This window comes from Scyliorhinus torazame, chromosome 15 (assembly GCF_047496885.1).
Source record: "Scyliorhinus torazame isolate Kashiwa2021f chromosome 15, sScyTor2.1, whole genome shotgun sequence".
NCBI lineage: Eukaryota > Metazoa > Chordata > Chondrichthyes > Carcharhiniformes > Scyliorhinidae > Scyliorhinus > Scyliorhinus torazame.
Genome location: NC_092721.1, coordinates 146,331,513 through 146,350,937, shown reverse-complemented (window position 1 = coordinate 146,350,937; position 19,425 = coordinate 146,331,513). Strand labels below are relative to the sequence as shown.

The window sequence follows — 19,425 nt, the reverse complement described above, 5'->3', positions numbered from 1 at the left end:
TTCACCTTAGCCTGTCTAAATTCTCCTCCTCACAACTCGCATTCCCACCACAGTAACATAGAATCCCTACAGTGTAGAAGGAGGCCATTTGGCTCACCGAGTCTGCACTGACCCTCCAAAAGAGCACCCGACCTAGGCCGTTTCATTGTAACCAACCTAACCGTTGGACACTAAGGGGCAATTTAGCATGGCCAGTCCACCCAACCTGCACATCTTTAGACTGTGGGAGGAAACAGGAGCACCCGGAGGAAACCCACAATGAGACGGGAAGAATGTGCAAACTCCACACAGACAGTTCACTCAAGGTTGGAATTGAACCTGGGACCCTGGCGCTGTGAGGCAGCAGTGCTAACCACTACTACTGTGCCACCCATTTCTATTATCAGCAAACTTGGAAATGTTACATTTGGCCCCCACATCCAAATCATAGAATCATAGAATTCGGCCCATCGAGTCTGCACCGGCCCTTGGAAAGAGCACCCTACTGAAGCCCACGCCGCCACCCTATCGCCGTAAACCAGTAACCCCACCACCTAGCCCTTTTGGACACTAAGGGCAATTTATCATGGCCAATCCACCTAACCAAATCATTGATATACATTGTCAATAGCTGGGTCCTTGCGGTACACTGCCAGACAGCCATCCTGTGAAAGATCTGTTTATTCCTAATTTTGTTTCTGCCCGTTAACCAATCCTTAATCCATGCCAGTATATTACACCTAAGGCACCAATATTTTCTTAGTGTACAGTTATCACAAACTATTACTGATGTCAGGCTAACCGGTTTATAATTCCTAGTTATCCTTCTCCTCTACTTCTTTAAATAATAGGGTTACAATTGGTACCTGTCAGTATGCAAGAACCATACCAGAATCTATAAAATTTTGGAAAATTGCCACCATAGAATCTTTATCCCTACACCGCCTCTTTCTGCACTCTGGGATGTAGATCATCAGGTCCAGGTGATTTATCAACTTTCAGTCTCATTTCAGTGTAACATTTCTTAGCAGAAAAGGGGAGTTGACTTGCATTCTGAGTGTAGGCCTAAACATGAAAAAATGGGGTGATCTAACATGCTGGGAGGACTTTTGCACTGCCATCTATGGCATACAATATCCAGTTCATATCATATTGGGATTAATTTTTGATATTGGTGCAGAAGAGGACATTTGTGAATATGATATTAAGAAACATTAATTGCTGGTGATTTTCTTTTAGATTTTCAGTGAGTCTGAGAAGCAGTTGGAAGTGTAATGATCAATTTTGTTTTATTAACCATTGTTTCTTTACAGCAAGAAGGGTTTGGAATATACTCTGAATATTGCAACAATCACCCAAGTGCATGTGTTGAACTTGCCAAATTAATGAAACAGAGCAAATATCGACACTTCTTTGAGGCCTGTCGACTGCTTCAACAGATGATTGACATCGCCATTGATGGCTTTCTCCTTACTCCAGTCCAGAAGATCTGCAAATACCCACTACAGCTTGCTGAGTTGCTCAAATACACAACCCCAGATCACAGGTATGAGAATGAAGTCTAAATGTATTGACCAACTGGCTGCAAAAAATATAAATAGAAAGTATATTCTTCTTCTCCCATTGCTTAAGTGTTTCTTGTGACAATCCATCATCCTTGACTGAAATTAACATTACCCTGTATCAAAATTTAAGAGCAACGTCCAGCACCAAAATTTACAAAAACGTTTGAAAAACCTGCCTGAATAATCCATTGCTCTCTATTGGGTACCTACCTGCAGCTGGGTTAGGGGTTAAGAGTCTTTTGAATAATGGTAATTTTTGTTAAGTTTGACTGCACGTTGATAGTGGGAGGTTGTATTTCCTTTGAACTCCAGATTCTTCCAATAGGTAAGCATTGTGCTGCAGGTGGTTATTTCTGGACCACAACTACTCCGAGATCTCCAGTAGTTGAGTCTTGTTGCAAATGAAAATAGAGTACACTAACAATACCCATTGTGTTGAATTCTGGACTTAGCTGGATTGTTATTTTACTGATTTCTGTATGAAACCTTTACAGATAGAAAATATTATTGGTACAACACATGACACAGATTAACTTGTATAGCTATAAACAAAATTTGGAACCACAATTTATTTCAAGATTACCCTGCATCTGAAAATGTCTATGTTTGACCGAGTTAACAAAGACCATTAAACAAGGAAAATGTTTCATTCCTCAAAATCAAATACAAAACCCACCCAAAAATTAAGAATTCAATTTAAAAGATCTTTTGATAATTTTCTTTCCTCCCCTCCTGAATTCATTGACCAGAGGATACAGCTCCAGAGGTTTTTGCCACTTTTTGAGTGCAAACCTAAGGGTGGGTGTGAGTTTGAATGATTAATGCTGATGGCCTCTCTTTATCATGGCGGCATCACACCTGTGCCAATTCCCACGTTTCCCTAACACCCACTACTAATGCACTCTTCTTGAGGTAGTCACAGGTTAGTGCTCATGAAAGATAACCTTGGCTAGTTGTCCATTACCCTGGTCCAGGGGAGAAGGACCAATTATAATGTCCTTGCTGACACCAAGATCAGTTAAATTCAGCTGAGAAAGGGAGTTGAACCTGGAATCTTTCAGACCTGTTTGGCTCAGCTGGTCACGGCTTTAACCAACAGTCGGGAGTTTAAATTACCTTTTTGACAATTTTGAGCATGAAAAATATTTTGCACATAGTATGGAACAGAAGCTTCTATTTAAACAAACATAGCAGAGATGGTGTATAGCCAACTGATTGTGGTTGGAAATTTCAAAGTGAGATGTAATTGGATGCATTTTGTTTGCTGTTATGTACATTACATCTGACGTCAGACTTTAGAAATCCATGTTTCAAAATGTGGAAAACCAATTTTGTTACAGCATAGTCACTTTATATCCAGCTAGATTGATATATTGTTGCTCCTCTTGTAAATTGTATTTGATTGAAATCTGGAAACTTATATTATGGCAGTTGTTGAATAGTGACAAAGATTAATCAAACTGTTGCAATTTCACAGTGATTACAAAAACATCAGTGCTGCATACGAAGCCATGAAGAATGTAGCACGTCTGATCAATGAACGCAAAAGACGATTAGAAAGTATAAACAAGATCGCACAGTGGCAAGTGTCCATTGTGAACTGGGAGGTACATTTTACATTTCTGTTCTGTAATTAGATTGCTTCAGTTTATATAAATCCTTCTGATATTTATATTAGATTTGGGCAAGCAAGCTCAACATCTAATTGCTGAGATGTGCTGTTAATTACATCAAATCCTAATAGACGTGCATTACCCCAGAAAAAGTGATGGGAAAAATATCTCTCAACCCTTGCATAGTATGTATTGCTTCACCCAACTTGTCTCTATTTCTGCACCCAGGAATGTTAAAGTGCCAGTACTGGAGTAAACCCTCTGATGGTTCTAGTGTCAAACCGAAAATACAGTAGCCCTCATACAGAGCTTTTACATCAAGCAAGGAAACTCTAATCACAAGCCATTGCAGTATTTTACGATACTATGATAGTTAGACACCCTGGCTTAACGTAGATTTAAAAAAAAATCAAGATCACAAATTAATATTGAAATCCTTAGATTAACTCTTCGTGACCAGGAAGGGAATGGCAGTTACGGTATTAACTAAAATTCTACAAATCACAGAACTGTTACAGCACAGAAGGAGGACATTCAGCCTGCTTGTGCCTGCACCGCCTTTTCCCATAATCTTGCACATTCTTCCTTTTCAGATAACAACCTAATTCTCTTTTGAATACTTTGATTGAACCTGTCTCCACCACTTTCTCAGGCAGTTTATTCCAGACCTTAACCACTTGCTGTGTGGGAAAGGTTTGCTCCCATATCATTTTTGCTTCTTTTGCAATTATTATAAATCTGTGCTCTCTTGTTCTTGGTCGTTACACAAGTTGGAGCACTTTTGCCCCATCTACTCAGACCTAAATTTTCCATGATCTAGAATAACAACTTTTTCAATCTATTTTCATAGCTGGTTCCAAGGATGAGGAACTTCATCCTCCTGAATCTTTTCTGCACTTTTTCCAATGCTTCCATATTCTTTCTGATGTGCAGTGGCCAGTACTGGGACGCAATACTCCAATCGAGGCCAAATAATATCTTGCACAGATCAGCATTACCTCCTTGTTCTTTGACTTTGTGCCCCTCTTAATAAAGCTTATGATACAGTATGCTTTATTGACCTGTCCTGCCACTTTCGTTGACTTGCGTATGTATACACCTAAGTCCCTCTGCTCTGCTCTATGTGGCACAATGGTTAAGCACTGCTGCCTCACAGCGCCAGGGACCCGAGTTCAATTCCGACCTGGAGTGACTGTGTGGAGTTTGCACATTCTCGCTGTGTCTGCGTGGGTTTCCTCCGAGTGCTCCAGTTTCCTCCGACAGTCCAAAGATATGCAAGTTTGATGGATTGTCCATTCTAAATTGCTCCTTAGTGACCAGGGATGTGTAGGTTAGATTAGGTTAAGGGGTTATTGGGATAGGGTGGGGAAGTGGGCTTGGGTGGAGTGCTCTTTCAGAGGGTCGGTGGTTACTTGATGGGCTGAATGGCCTCCTTCTGCACTGTAGGGATTCTATGATTCTGTGGATTATATGGCCTGTTCACTCTCCCATTTCACCCTCACCCCGACTAGTGGGGAGGGATCAGACGATATGTGGCCAAATAGGTTTGAGATAGACTCCCTGCCAAGCTGAGCTGAGGTAGTATCCTCTTCTGCAAGGAGGAAGGTGGTTCCAGAGAAAAGAAAGGGAAAGCCGTATGAGAGAAATCAGAAACTTAAAAGTAGCGAAAAAGACTAGAGTTTTTGGCTCTGCCTCGCTTCGGCATCTGCAAGAAGAACTCTACACAAGCAGATTTCATGATTTTTTTCCGAGAAAGGTAAAGACCCATGGCGCTGGAAAAAGGGTAAAAAGGTCAGGTTTCCAGATGAACCATGACTCTCATCAGTATTCAGTGAATACAGATTTGAGAAAGGGATAAACGTTTAGGAGACACTTGTACTTCCTGACTATTCTTTTGTGACTGACTGGAGATCATCCACACCCCCTGTCCCAGCATATTCTAAAGCTGTGGAGTGGCCACATCTATAAGCCCGCTATCCACAAAGCTCGCAACCTCATGGAGGTGACGCAGTGACACCAGCTGCTGCTCATGTTCTGAAACCCAAGTTGCTGCATCTGACAAAACTTTCTGCACAAATGGTTACCCAGGACACAGGAAGCTGTCTGGAGTTTCACATCACACAGCATGTTGGTCGAACCTGGCATTTTCTATTTGTTTGTTAACTTAATGAACTGTACCAATACTAATAAACTTTATAGCTGTTAATAAATGCTACTAATACAGATAAGTTCTACTAATACTTAGTATACTTTTCCAGTAGCACACATTTCTAGCAGTAATAAACCTTTAAACATAAAAGACAGGACTTGTCAGCTAGTCACTTGTTATTTATTATTAATACTTCATATCTTTATGTTTTTAGTCTGCTTGTTGTATGAACTCAGTCCCTAATCAGCAATACACACCAGCCATTCAACTTAGGACATTCCTTTGATGTCACACCTTGATTTTTTTTTCTGAATGTGACTCTGAAGCTACAGTTTGTGTGAAACCAGGCCCTGCTCTCTGAACTCTGGCCCCGCTCTCCCCTGAACTCTGGCAACACTCTCCCCTGAACTCTGGCCCCATTCTCCTCTGAACTCTGACACCGCTCTCCCCTGAACTCTGGCCCCATTCTCCTCTGACTCTGGCCCCGCTCTCCCCTGAACTCTGACCCCATTCTCCTTTGACTCTGGCCCCGTTCTCTAAACTCTCGCCCTACTCTCCCCTGAACTCTGGCCCCACTCTCCTCTGAACTCTGACCCCGCTCTCCTCTGAACTCTCGCCCCGCTCTCCTCTGAACTCTCGCCCCGCTCTTCCCTGAACTCTCGCCTGGCTCTCCCCTGAACTCTGACCCCGTTCTCCCCTGAACTCTGGCTCCAATCTCTGAATGCTCGCCCCACTCTCCCCTGAACTTTGGCCCCACTCTCCACTTAACTCTCGCCCCACTCTCCCCTGAACTCTGGCCCCACTCTCCCCTGAACTTTGGCCCCACTCTCCACTTAACTCTCGCCCCACTCTCCCCTGAACTCTGGCTCCGCTCTCCTCTGATCTCTGACCCCGCCCTCCCCTGAACTCTGTCCCCACTCTCCCCTGAACTCTATCCCCGTCCTCCTCTGAACTCTGGCCCCACTCTCCCTTGAACTCTGGCCCCACTCTCTCCTGAACTCTGGCCCCGCTGTCCTCTGAACTCTCGCCTCACTGTGGTATTATCAGGTATTGCAGTACTCGAGAGGTTGAAGACCATTGGTTAAACCTAGGAGTTTACCATTGGCTGTTTTGTATGTGGCTCCGCCCTGACAGGCGGGGTATAAGAACCGGTGCCATCCCAGCAGCCCTCATTCTGTACCGAAGCTGCTGGGGAACAGTTCTAGTCTATTAAAGCCTTCAGTTATGTTACTACCTCGTTTTAATAGTAATTGATCGTGCATCAATTTAATAGACTACTACTTAAGCTGAAAGGATGGATCTCCGAATCAAGCCGGAGTGTCTGCAACTCAGCCCCCACGCGGAGAACTCGGCGGCGATTTTCAAGCACTGGCTGGCGTGCTTCAAAGGCTACCTCGAGGCGGCCGGAGGCACACCCTCGGGGGAGCAGAAACTGCATCTCCTGCACTCAAGGGTAAGCCCTGGGATCTACACCCTCATCGGGGAGGTGGAGGACTTCGATGCAGCGATCGAACTGTTAAAAGGACATTATAGCCACCCTGTAAATCAGGTCTACGCACGTCACCTGCTTGCAACAAGACAGCAAAGCCCCGGGGAATCGGTGGAGGTGTTCTACCGCGCGCTACTGGTGCTGGGCAGAAACTGTGGCTGCCCGCAAGTTTCGGGGAGCGAGCACACGGAACTCCTAATCCGGGTTGCCTTCGTAGCAGATATGAGCTCCTCGGAGATCCGCCAGCGGCTCTTAGAAAAAAACACCCTGGGACTGAGAGAGGCACGGGCCCTGGCAGGGTCCATGGACGTTGCCTCCAGAAACGCGCAATCATATGTGCCCGACCACACGGCGGCCCCCTGGGCAGCGTGGCATCCTGCAGCGGCAGCCCCGCAGACTTAACCCGTGTCCGCGCAGGTCTACGCTGTAAAACGGCCTGCTACTCCGTCGGGCCCCGCTGTTTCTTCTACGGGCAGGCGAATCACCCCCGCCAGCGCTGCCCGGCCCGCACCTCCACCTGCAAAGGGTGCGGCAAGAAGGGCCATTTTGTGGGGGTCTGCCAGGCACGAGCGGTGGCCGCGGTCTCCAGCGGCGACTCCGGACAGCCGCAGCAATCTTCTTCGGGCCCCAGGTGGCCAGCATTCACCCCTTATCCTAGGGCCAGGTGCGGCCCACAGATGCGGCCATCTTGTTCCTCGGACACTACGCTGGACGAATGGGCGCCGCCATTTTGTCCATCCCCGACCACCATGTGCGACCCATTGGAGACACCATCTTGGATGGGGCCCCAGGACCCCAGCACGGCCGACTACATGCTGCCCGATCAAAACCCGCAACTACTTCATCTGGCCTCGGTTATGCTGGACCAAAATCGACCTCGGACACTCTCAACAGCAATGACGACGGTCTTCATCAACGGCCACGAGACGTCCTGCCTGATCGACTCTGGGAGCACGGAGAGCTTTATACACCCCGACACGGTAAGGCGCTGTTCACTTGTTACCCACCCTGTAAACCAAAGAATCTCCCTGGTCTCCGGTTCACACTCAGTGGAGATAAAGAGGTTCCGCCTTGCAAACCTCACGGTCCAAGGCAAGAAATTCAACAATTTCCGCCTTTTTATGTCCTGCCGCATCTCTGCGCGGCTACACTCCTGGGGTTGGATTTCCAATGTAACTTGCAAAGCCTGACCTTCAAATTCGGCGGCCCGATACCCCCCTTACTGTCTGCAGCCTTGCGACCCTTAAGGTCGACCCGCCTTCCCTGTTTGCGAACTTCACCCCGGATTGCAAACTCTTCGCCACCAGGAGCAGACGGTACAGTGCCCAGGACCGGACCTTCATTAGAGGTCCAAAGGCTACTGAGGGAAGGGGTCATTGAAGCTAGTAACAGTCCCTGGAGAGCTCAAGTAGTGGTGGTAAAGACCGGGGAGAAACATAGGATGGTCATTGACTACAGTCAGACCATCAACAGGTTTACGCAACTGGACGCGTACCCTCTCCCCCCGCATATCCGACCTGGTAAACAGGATCGTGCAATACAAGGTCTTCTCCACGGTGGATCTCAAGTCTGCCTACCATCAACTATCCCTCCGTACTAGTGACCGCAAATACACTGCCTTCGAAGCTGATGGGCGGCTCTATAATTTTTTAAGGGTTCCCTTTGGTGTCACTAACGGGGTCTCGGCCTTCCAACGCGAGATGGACCGAATGGTTGACCGGTACGGCTTGCGTGCAACGTTTCCATATCTTGATAACGTCACCATCTGCGGCCATGACCAGCAGGACCACGACACTAACCTTCGAAAATTTCTCCAGACCGCTAAAATCCTTAACTTAACGTATAATAAGGATAAATGCGTATTTAGCACCGACCGTCTAGCCATTCTCGGCTACGTAGTGCGAAATGGAGATATAGGCCCCGACCCTGAACGCATGCGCTCCCTCATGGAGTTCCCCCTCCCCCACTGCCCCAAGGCCCTGAAGCGCTGCCTCGGCTTTTTCAGTTATTACGCCCAGTGGGTCCCGAACTACGCAGACAAAGCCCGTCCCCTAATCCAGTCCACAACCTTCCCCTTGTCGATGGAGGCCTGCCAGGCCTTCAGCCGCATCAAAGCAGACATTGCAAAGGCCACGATGCGCGCCATCGACGAGTCCCTCCCCTTCCAGGTCGAGAGCGACGCGTCTGACGTAGCTCTGGCCGCCACCCTCAACCAAGCGGGCAGTCCCGTGGCCTTCGTTTCCCGTACCCTCCATGCTTCCGAAATTCGCTATTCCTCGGTCGAAAAAGAGGCACAAGCCATAGTAGAAGCTGTGCGACATTGGAGGCATTACCTGGCCGGCAGGAGATTCACTCTCCTCACTGACTAACGATCGGTGGCGTTCATGTTCGATAATGCACAGCGGGGCTAGATAAAAAACAACAAGATCTTGCGGTGGAGGATAGAACTCTCCACCTACAACTACGGAATCTTGTATCGTCCCGGGAAGCTAAACGAGCCTCCTGATGCCCTGTCCAGCAGCACATGTGCTATCGCACAAGTGGACCGCCTCCGAGCCCTCCACGAGGACCTCTGCCACCAGGGGGTCACTCACTTTTTCCACTTTATTAAGACCCGCAACCTGCCCTACTCCATCGAGGAGGTCAGGACACCCACCAGGGACTGCCAAATCTGCGCGGAGTGCAAACCGCACTTCTACCGGCCAGCGAGGGCGCACCTGATAAAGGCTTCCCGTCCCTTTGAACGCCTCAGCATGGACTTCAAAGGCCCCCTCCCCTCCACCGACCGCAACACATACTTCCTGAACGTGATTGACGAGCACTCCCGGTTCCCATTCGCCATCCCCTGCCCAGACATGACCGCAACCACCATCATCAAGGCCCTCCAGGGTATCTTTACACTGTTCGGTTTCCCCGCGTACATACACAGTGATAGGGGGTCCTCCTTTATGAGTGACGAACTGCGTCAATTCCTGCTCAACAGGGGCATCGCCTCAAGCAGGACGACCAGTTACAACCTCCGGGGAATTGGGCAGGTAGAGAACGAGAACGGTCCAGTCTCCCGCTGGCAAGAAGTCCTCCCGGAGGCCCTCCACGCCATCCGGTCACCGCTCTGTACAACTACCAACCAGACACCTCACGAACGTCTCCTTGTTTTCCCCAGGAAGTCCTCTTCTGGGACCTCGCTCCCGACTTGGCTAGCAACACCCGGACCCATCCTGCTCCGAAAACACGTGTGGCGCACAAGTCGTACCCATTGGTTGAGAGGGTCCACCTGCTGCACGCTAACCCCCAGCACGCCCACGTGTCGTTCCCTGACGGCTGGCAAGATACGGTCTCCCTACGGGACCTGGCGACCGCTGGAATCCCTCGCGCACCCGAACCACCACCCCCACCCCCTCCACAGCACCTCACAGGAGGGTCAGTCCTCGCGCCGCTCCTGCCTAGGCCCTCCCACCACCGACGCCCCCAACAGGCGCCCCCCTCTCTTGTCAACCTTTTGCCCCACCAGCGCCGTCTAGGGGTGACGAAGCTGCCATGGAGGCCGAAGCCACGCTCCCGGAGTCGCAGACGCCCGGGCCCCCACCGGAATCACCACCGAGGCTCAGACGAAGCAGGAAGACGACCAGGCCACACAACCGACTGATTGCTTCAGTATAACCGATCTGTAACTGTAAATAATCACTGAATGTATATATCTTCCACGATTGTAAATATTCTCTACAACCCTGTAAGGAGGTATCACGATACCTCTGATCATACCATGTTAAATGCAATTGTAACCACTGGCCACCACCCCCGCCAGACTCTTTTTTTAACAGGGGGTGAATGTGGTATTATCAGGTATTGCAGTACCCAAGAGATTGAAGACCATTGGTTAAACATTGGCTGTTTTGTATGTAGCTCCGCCCTGACAGGCAGGGTATAAGAACCGGTGCCGTCCCAGCAGCCATCATTCTGCACCGAAGCTGCTGGGGAACAGTTCTAGTCTATTAAAGCCTTCAGTTATGTTACTATCTCGTTTTAATAGTAATTGATCGTGCATCACTCACTCTCCCCTGAACTCTGTCCTAGCTCTCCCCTGAACTCTGTCCTAGCTCTCCCCTGAACTCTGTCCCCGCTCTCCTCTGAACTCTCAACCCGCTCCCTTCTGAAATCTCAACCTGCTCTCCTCTGCGCTCGGACCCCATCCTCCTATCAACCCATTCCCCGCCCTCCTTTTAACCTATGCCCCACCCTCCTTTCAACCAGTGCCCCACACTCCTTTCAACCTGTGCCCCACCCTCTTTTCAACCTGCGCCCCACCCTCCTTTCAACCTGTGCCCCACCCTCCTTTCAATCCTGTGCCCCACCCACCTTTCACACTGTGCCCCACCCTCCTTTCAACCTGTGCCCCACCCTCCTTTCAATCCTGCGCCCCACCCTCCTTTCAACCTGTGCCCCACCCTCCTTTCAATCCTGTGCCCCACCCACCTTTCACACTGTGCCCCACCCTCCTTTCAACCCGTGCCCCACCCTCCTTTCAACCCGTGGTCCGCATTCCTTTCAACTCATACCTCGCCCTCCTCTGAACTCTTGCCCCGCCCTCCTCTGAGTTCTTGCCCCGCCCTCCTCTGAGTTCTTGCCCAGCCCTCCTCTGAACTCTTGCCCCACTCTGCCCTGAAAACTGGCCCCGCTCTCCCCTGAACTCTGGCGCATTCTCCCCTGAACTCTGGCCCCACTCTCCACTGAACTCTGGCCCCACTCTCCCCTGAACTCTGGCCCCACTCTCCCCTGAACTCTGGCCCCACTCTTCCCTGAACTCTCGCCCCACTTTCCCCTGAACTCTGGCCCCACTCTCCCCTGAACTCAGGCCCCACTCTCCCCTGAACTTTGGCCCCACTCACCTCTGAACTCTCGCCTGGCTCTCCCCTGAACTCTGGCCCAACTCTCCCCGGAACTCTGGCCCCGCTCTTCCCTGAACTCTGACCCCACTCTCCACTGAACTCTCGCCCCACTCTCCCCTGAACTCTGGCCCAACTCTCCTCTGAACTCTTGCCCCGCTCTCCCCTGAACTCTGGCCCCACTCTCCACTGAAGTCTGGCCCCACTCTCCCCTGAACTCTGGCCCCGCTGTCCTCTGAACTCTGTCCCCGCTCTCCCCTGAACTCTGTCTCCGCTGTCCTCTAAACTCTGGCCTCGCTCTCCCCTGAACTCTGGCCCCACTCTCCACTGAGCTCTGGCCCCACTCTCCCCTGAACTCTGGCCCCGCTCTCCTCTGAACTCTGTCCCCGCTCTCCTCTGAACTCTGTCCCCGCTCTCCTCTGAACTCTCGACCCGCTCTCCTCTGAACTCTCACCCCGCTCTCCCCTGAACTCTGGCCCCGCTCTCCTCTGAACTCTGTCCCCACTCTCCCCTGAACTCTGGCTCCACTGTCCTCTAAACTCTGGCCTCGCTCTCCCCTGAACTCTGGCCCCACTCTCCACTGAACTCTGGCCCCACTCTCCCCTGAACTCTGGCCCCGCTCTCCTCTGAACTCTCGACCCGCTCTCCTCTGCACTCGGACCTCATCCTCTTCTCAACCCATGCCCCGCCCTCCTTTCAACCTATGCCCCACCCTCCTTCCAACCTGTTCCCCACCCTCCTTTCAACCCGTGCCCCACCCTCCTTTCAACCCGTGCCCCACCCTCCTTTCAATCCGTGCCCCACCCTCCTTTCAATCCGTGCCCCACCCTCCTTTCAACCCATGGTCCGCCCTCCTTTTGACCCACGGAATCCTCCGCACCTTCAGGGACCAGTCCGATGCCAGAGTGGTTTGCGCCGGCTGGCGCGGAAGGGGCTTGGCGCCACGCCAACCGGCGCCGAAGGGCCTCTGCTGGCCAGCACGAGTTGGCGCATGCGCGGGAGCGGCAGCATGTGCTGGCGTCATCCCAGCGCATGCGCAGGGGGGTTAATCTCCACGCCGGCCGTCGCGGACTGTTACACCAGCCGGTGCGAAGGAATAGAGTGCCCCCACGGCACAGGCCCGCCCGCGGACTAGTGGGCTCCGATCGCGGGCCAGGCCACCATGGGGGCAGCCCCCGCGCTCCCCTGAGGACCCCGGAGGCCGCACGCGGAACCAGGTCCCGCCGGCAAATAGCTGTCGTGACATACGCCAGCGGGATGGCCAAAAACAGGCGGCCACTTGGCCCATCGCGGGCCAGAGAATCGCCGGGGGGGCCGCTGCCAACGGCCCCCGACCGGTGCGGCGCGCTTCTCGCCCCCTCCAAACCACGCCGGAGAATTCGGCAGCTGGCGGGGGCGGGATTCGCGCTGCCCCCCCCCCCCCCCCCCCCGGCGATTCTCCGACCCGGCGGGGGTTCGGAGAATCCCGCCCATTGACTTTGTTTGAAAAGTGTCAGGTCTTGATGTAATGCTTAATCTCTTTCTACATTGACTAGATAACGCATTATATTGTTCGAGCGGCTTTATGTATCATGTCATTTACTTGTATATTTTTCAGGGGCAAGATGTTTTAACTAGAAGTTCAGAATTGATCCATTCTGGAGAGTTGACTAAAATCTCAGGCCAAGGAAAGAGCCAACAGAGAACATTTTTCCTGTTTGATCATCAATTGTTTTTCTGTAAAAAGGACTTGTTGAGACGTGATATGTTGTACTATAAAGGACATATTGACATGGATGAGATAAAAATACTGGACGTAGAAGATGGTAAAGACAAGGATTTTAACATTAATTTTAAAAATGCCTTCAAATTGAGAACTAAAGCAACAGAGGAAGTCTATCTATTCTGTGCCAAAAAGCCAGAAGACAAACAGCGATGGCTCCAAGCATGTACAGATGAAAGAAAAAGGGTAGAAGAAGACAAACAAATGGGTAAGTTTGATTTCTGAACATTACTCAAAGATAAATAGATGCAGCAATTGATTTCCTACCCTCCTGTGTGGGCAGTCATTCTTCATGGAAAATTTTGCCAGTGGGACTTGACAAATGATTCAACTCGAGGGATGTAGGATGGGACATGGTAACCAAATGAAATTCAGCCTCAAGCAACATTTACAAATTTCTAGCAGGAGGTTTAACCTTTATTGACATTCTTTTTCTGCAACCAAGAGGTATGAAGGCCCAATTATTTCACTTATTTGAGGTGAACTGATGAAGTGCACACTGGGGTGGAAATATGGACCACCTGCGAGAATTGCTTCGCTACGGATTGACTACTTTTGTTGGGGGTTTGGAAGGGCACTGTGGATCACCATGCAGTAACATGACATTTTTTTCATTACCACTGTAACAAAGTGGAAATTGGAAAAATAATGTACTTGACATGTTGAACCTTTTACGTTTTTCCCTTCATTTGCTTCCCATAATCCCAAAAATCAGTACTTTTCCCAAGAACATATCCTTATGTTCTAGTATAATGAATTGTAATTGCTTTTGTGAATCTATTTTAATTATTGTTAACCTTCAGATTAGATTGGCTGAGTGGTAGGAGCCTTGCCTCTGAGTCAAGAGGTTCTGGGTTTGAGATGTACACATCAGTTCACGACTTTGTGCTCCTATTGTAGGCTGATACTTCATTCTATTAGGTAGGGAGTGCTGCATTGTCATAAGCGATGTCTTTGAGAAGGAGATGTTAAACCATAGACTAAACAGGCAGACATAATAGATCCCATGGCACCTTGTTCAAATAGAGCAGGGAATTCTCCTGTTGTCCTCGTCAATACTCATCTGTCAACCAGCATCATCATAAAAAAAGGAATGGTCATCATAATGTCGAACAAGGGTCGGGATTCTCTGATCCTGAGGCTAAGTGTTGATGCCGTCACGTTTCCCGACGGCGTCAACATGGCCTCAGGATCAGCACTTCTGGCCCCTACAGGGGGCCAGCACGGCACTGGAGCGACCCACGCCGCTCCAGCTGCTGATCCTGGCATGAACTGGGCACCGCGAGGTCCGCACATGCGCAGTGACACTGGCGCCAACGCGCGCATGCGCGGTGGCTCCCTTCTCCGCGCTGGTCATGACGCAACATGACGTAGGGCTACAGGAAGTAAGGAGGGAAGAAAGTACGCCGCGGAAGCAAGGAGGCCCCCAGCCAAAGAGGCCGGCCCGCCGATCGGTGGGCCCCGATTGCTGGCCAGGCCACATTGGAGGCCCCCCCCCCGGAGTCGGACCCCCCCCTCCACAGGCCGCCCCCGGACCCTTCCATGCCGAGGTCCCACCGGCTAAGAGCAGGGTAGAAGGCGCCGGTGGGACTCAGGTTTTTTATGACGGCCGCTCGGCCCATCCCGGCATGAGCTCTGCGGGGAATCGCGTCAGGGCAGCGTGGCGTGATACGCGCAGGTCGTGGGGATTCACCGGTCAAGCCCCGGGCTGAGAGAATCCCACCCAAGGTTTTTCAAACTGCGGGTCTTGACTCGCGGTTGGGTGTCTGAAGGGTCACGCTGTTCCTGATCACCGGAGAAGCGCCCAACGGCCACGACTGGCTTTTTAGTTGAGAATGCCAGTCCCGCCTGGCTTATAAATACGAATGATGCAGCCTTACCGCCAGAAGCAACGGCGGAGAGCAGGTCACACACCCAGCACATACACTGATGTCACGCGCCTTGTTTGTCCATGCTTTTGGCGTGAAATCACGGATTCTACCATTTTCTAGCTGCGAGCAAGCAAGGCAACAGGACTGTGAAGAACTGAAGGTGGATCATTTTATTATAACTAAGAGAGGGCCAGAGATACAAACAGGCCAGGATCTCGCAACTAAATCTGCTGGAGAGAGCTTCTCAGGAGGGTCCACAGCAAGAAAAAGCAGTGCTAATGTGTGCTGCTCAGAAGAATCCACAGCAGGACAAAGGAGTGCTAGTGTGAGCTGTATACAGGACTCCAGGGTCTCTGGTGAACACCTTACTAAGAAGAAACTGAAATCGGGGACAAAGCAGTATAAAGATGATTTCTTGAGGTATAGCTCTGTTAATTGTGCCAATGCCAAAGCCAATCTGTGTTATATGCAGTGAAGTACTGGCAAATGAATGTTTAAAACCCTCAAAACTTCAAAAGGCATTTGAAGACTAAGCATGGTGAGGGCAAACCTCTTGATTTTTTTCAAAGGATCCAGCGAGAACTTAATCATCAGCTGAAGCCCTTCGCAGAAATGTAACATTGAATGATAAAGCAAGGGAGATTGTGAGGACTAGACAGGCTCACCTTTTGCCATAACGGTAAGCAGAAATTATGTGTCGCGAAGTTCGCCGACGTGGGTCACGAAGGTTGGCAGGTTGGTAAAAGTGGGTCCTGGGGAAAAAAGTTTGAAAAACACTTAAAAGAGACTATCAAAAATAAGTTGGCTGCTGCACAATCGTAAAAAACAAAATACTGTATTTCAAAAATATTAATCACTGTCTCTGAAGCAGTTTGAGCAAAGCATTATATAAATAAAAATCATTCTTTCCACAGATGTTAAATTATTAAATGTCAAATCTCCAGGGGATCCTCAACCCAGTCTATATTAGTTGCTTTGTGACAGTGCTGTGTATGTCCGAATGAAGTGTCACTGTGTCTGTGTAAAGATTTTGTGGCTCTAACTCCTGTTTTCTCTTTTCTACGCTCATGATCTTAGTTGTTCTGTGGAAGAAAGGAGGAAAATCAGAGATTTTGGCAATTGGCAACAAAGAGATTTCACATCATTAAAAGTATAAAAGTTCATTAACAGGTCAAATTTGGTCCAAACTGTACTCTGGGATTATGAGCATGTTAGGAAAGTGATTCAAAAGACGAAGGTGGCAAAGAGGAAATAATGCATAAAACCGTCAAGAATATAAAAAGACATAGTATTGTTTTGTATAGGTACACAAGTAAAAAGAGGAACAGATGATAAAATGTTTTGAAGAAATAGGAAAAACTTGACATCAGGTTGGTCAAACATGATCCTTTTAGGCTTCTACATATTGGTCTGGATTTTTGTGGCGACTCCAGGGGCTTCCAAAATGGCAGTTGAGATGTGATTCCGCCCCACCCATTTCCAAAATCATATTTTCACCAGGATGGGGGTGGGGGGGAAGAAAGCATGATGTGACTCACAAACGGGACTCCTGAATTCAATAGGACTGTTTGAATTTGGTTCAGTCAGGCTTCATTTATACTGGCAGAAGGGCCTTATGCTGCAGTGCAGATTTATGAATCTTTAGAGATGTTATAAACACTCTTGAAGGACAGATAACCTCTGTAGACCTGAAAGGTTATTTAAATTGCCAGCCCTTTAAAAATGGAATTAAAAAACTTCCTATGTCTGAGAGAGTTGGGAGAAAAACCTTCTAAATAGCTGTTTGTTTACATTAACCTACATGCAATCATTATAGCATTATTTATATTTGGCTGATTTCCACAACCTATCATTGGTTTTTTAAAATGTAAATTTAGAGTACCCAATTCATTTTTTCCAATTAAGGGGCAATTTAGTGTGGCCAATCCATCTACCCTGCATATCTTTTGGGTTTAAGCAGTGGAGCAGAACTCCGAGATCAGACCGCCATTTTGAAAGGGTGCCCCAATCTCTAAGTGAGCTTGTGGGTCCCCACACCTCCCACCCATGGGCAATGTCACCGCCCCGACATACATGGGCACTACCCCACAGCCCCCAAGTGAGGACACACCGCTATGGGGTCTCTGGTGCCCCCTTACAACACCTCCTCCCTTCCAGGACCACCATCCATCACTGCTCCAACCCCCAGAGGCCCACTGCTTACCTGCCCTACAGTATTTATATGGCTGTTCTAGTTGAGTTTTTGGTCAATGGTAACTCCCTAGGATGTTTGTGGGAGATTTAGTGATGGTAATGCCATTGAATGCCATGGGGAGATGGTTAGATTATCTTGTTGGAGTTGATCATTGCCTGGCACTTCTGTGGCGCAACTGTTACTTGCCACTTATGACAGTGGAGAGTTTTTCCACCCCTGATTTCCATTGACCTGCTAGGGCTCCTTGATGTCACTCTCAGTCAAATGCTGCCTTGATGTTATGAGCAGTCACTGTCACCTGACTTCTTGAATTCAGTTCTTTTGTCCATGTTCGGACCTAGGCTGTAATGAGATCAGGAGCTGAGTGATCATGTTGGAACTCAAACTGAGCATCATTGAGCAGGATTTTGCTGAGTGAGTGCCACTTGATAGCACTATCGACAACACTTCCCGTCACTTTGATGATGATCAAGAGTAGACTGGTGGGGCGATAATTGGCCAGTTTGAATTTACCCAATTTGTTGTGGACAAAATATAGCGGGCAATTTTCCACATTGTACAGCTGTAGCTGTACTGTATCAGATTAGCTAAGGGTGCGGCTGGTTCTGGAGCACAAGTCTTTAGACTGCGCAATGTTGTCAGGGCCCATAGCCTCCGTAGTATCTAGTGCCTTTGGCTGTTTTTTGTTATTTCAAGGAATTAATCGAATTGGCTGAAGACTGATATCTGTGATGCTCGGGTAGAAGCTGAGATGGATCATCCACTCAGCACTTCTGACTGAAGATTGTTGCGAATGCTTCAGCACTAATAATTGAGGATGGGGGTATTTGTGGACCCTCCTCCTACAGTAAGTCATTTTATTTTGCACCACCAATCACACTCGATGTAGTAGGACTGCAGAGCTTTGATCTCATCTGACCCGTTGTTTGTGGGATGCTTAACCATGTCTATCGCATGCTGCTTCTGCTGTATGGCATGAAAGTGGTCCTGTGTTGTGTACCTTCACCAGGTTGGCACTTCATTGTTTGTAATGCCTGGTGCTGCACCTGGTATGTCCTCCTGCATTCTTCACTTGAACCAGCATTGAACCCCTGGTTTGATGGTAATGGAGGAGTGGGCAAAATGCTGAGCCATGAGCGTTACAGATTGTAGTTGTGTACAATTCTGCTACTGCTGATGGCCCACAATGCCTCATGGATGCCCAATTTTGAGTTGCCAGATATGTTTGAAATGTATCCCATTTAGCATGGTGGTAGTGCCACACAACACAAAGGGGTTATTCTTAATGTGAAGGCCGGACTTAATCTTCACAAGGAGTGTGTGGTGGTCATTCCTATTGATAGTCATGGATGTACTACCAAGCTACTTTTGGTGATAGACATTGAAGTCCCTCACCCCAAGTATCTTCTGCACCCTTGCCGTGCTCAGTGGTGTTCAACATGGGGGAGTGCTAATTTATCAGCTGAGGGGGGATAGGTGGTAACCAGCACTTTTCCTGGCCTATGTTTGGCCTGATGCCATGTGACTTCATGGGGTCCAGAGTCGATGTTGACTTCCAGAGCAATTCACTCATGACTATATTCCAGTATGCCACCACCTCTAGTGGGGCTTTCCTGTCGGTGGGATAGAGCATACCCAGGGATGGTGATTGTGATGGTAGTGTCTGTACGGTATCATTCCGTGAGTGCGACTGTGGGATAACTCTCTCAATTCTGGTACAACTCTCAGATATTAATGAGGAGCATTTTGCGGCGTTGAATGGGAATGACTGTGCCAGTGCTTTGGCTGATCCTGCTTTCCGCAGGTTTCATTCATTTCAGACTTTGTAGCAGTTTGATACAACTGAGTGGCTTACTGGACCATTTCAGAGATCATTTGAGTCAACCGCATTGCTGTCGGTCTGGAGTCACATATAGCCAG

General features: G+C 49.1%; 1 protein-coding gene across 12 annotated transcripts in view; it reads left to right on the top strand.

Annotated features, from left to right (window-relative positions):
- The window catches only part of LOC140391880 (spermatogenesis-associated protein 13-like), a 524,178-nt gene that overhangs the window by 499,385 nt on the left and 5,368 nt on the right, over positions 1-19,425 (top strand). For 9 of the 12 annotated variants that reach the window (XM_072476878.1, XM_072476877.1, XM_072476882.1 and 6 more), the window contains 3 exons: positions 1,293-1,525; positions 3,022-3,151; positions 13,276-13,648. In XM_072476878.1, the coding sequence (XP_072332979.1) occupies positions 1,293-1,525; positions 3,022-3,151; positions 13,276-13,648 (736 nt within the window). The remainder of the gene's footprint in view (positions 1-1,292; positions 1,526-3,021; positions 3,152-13,275; positions 13,649-19,425) is intronic. The other 3 variants (XM_072476884.1, XM_072476883.1, XM_072476885.1) reach the window with 1 other exon arrangement.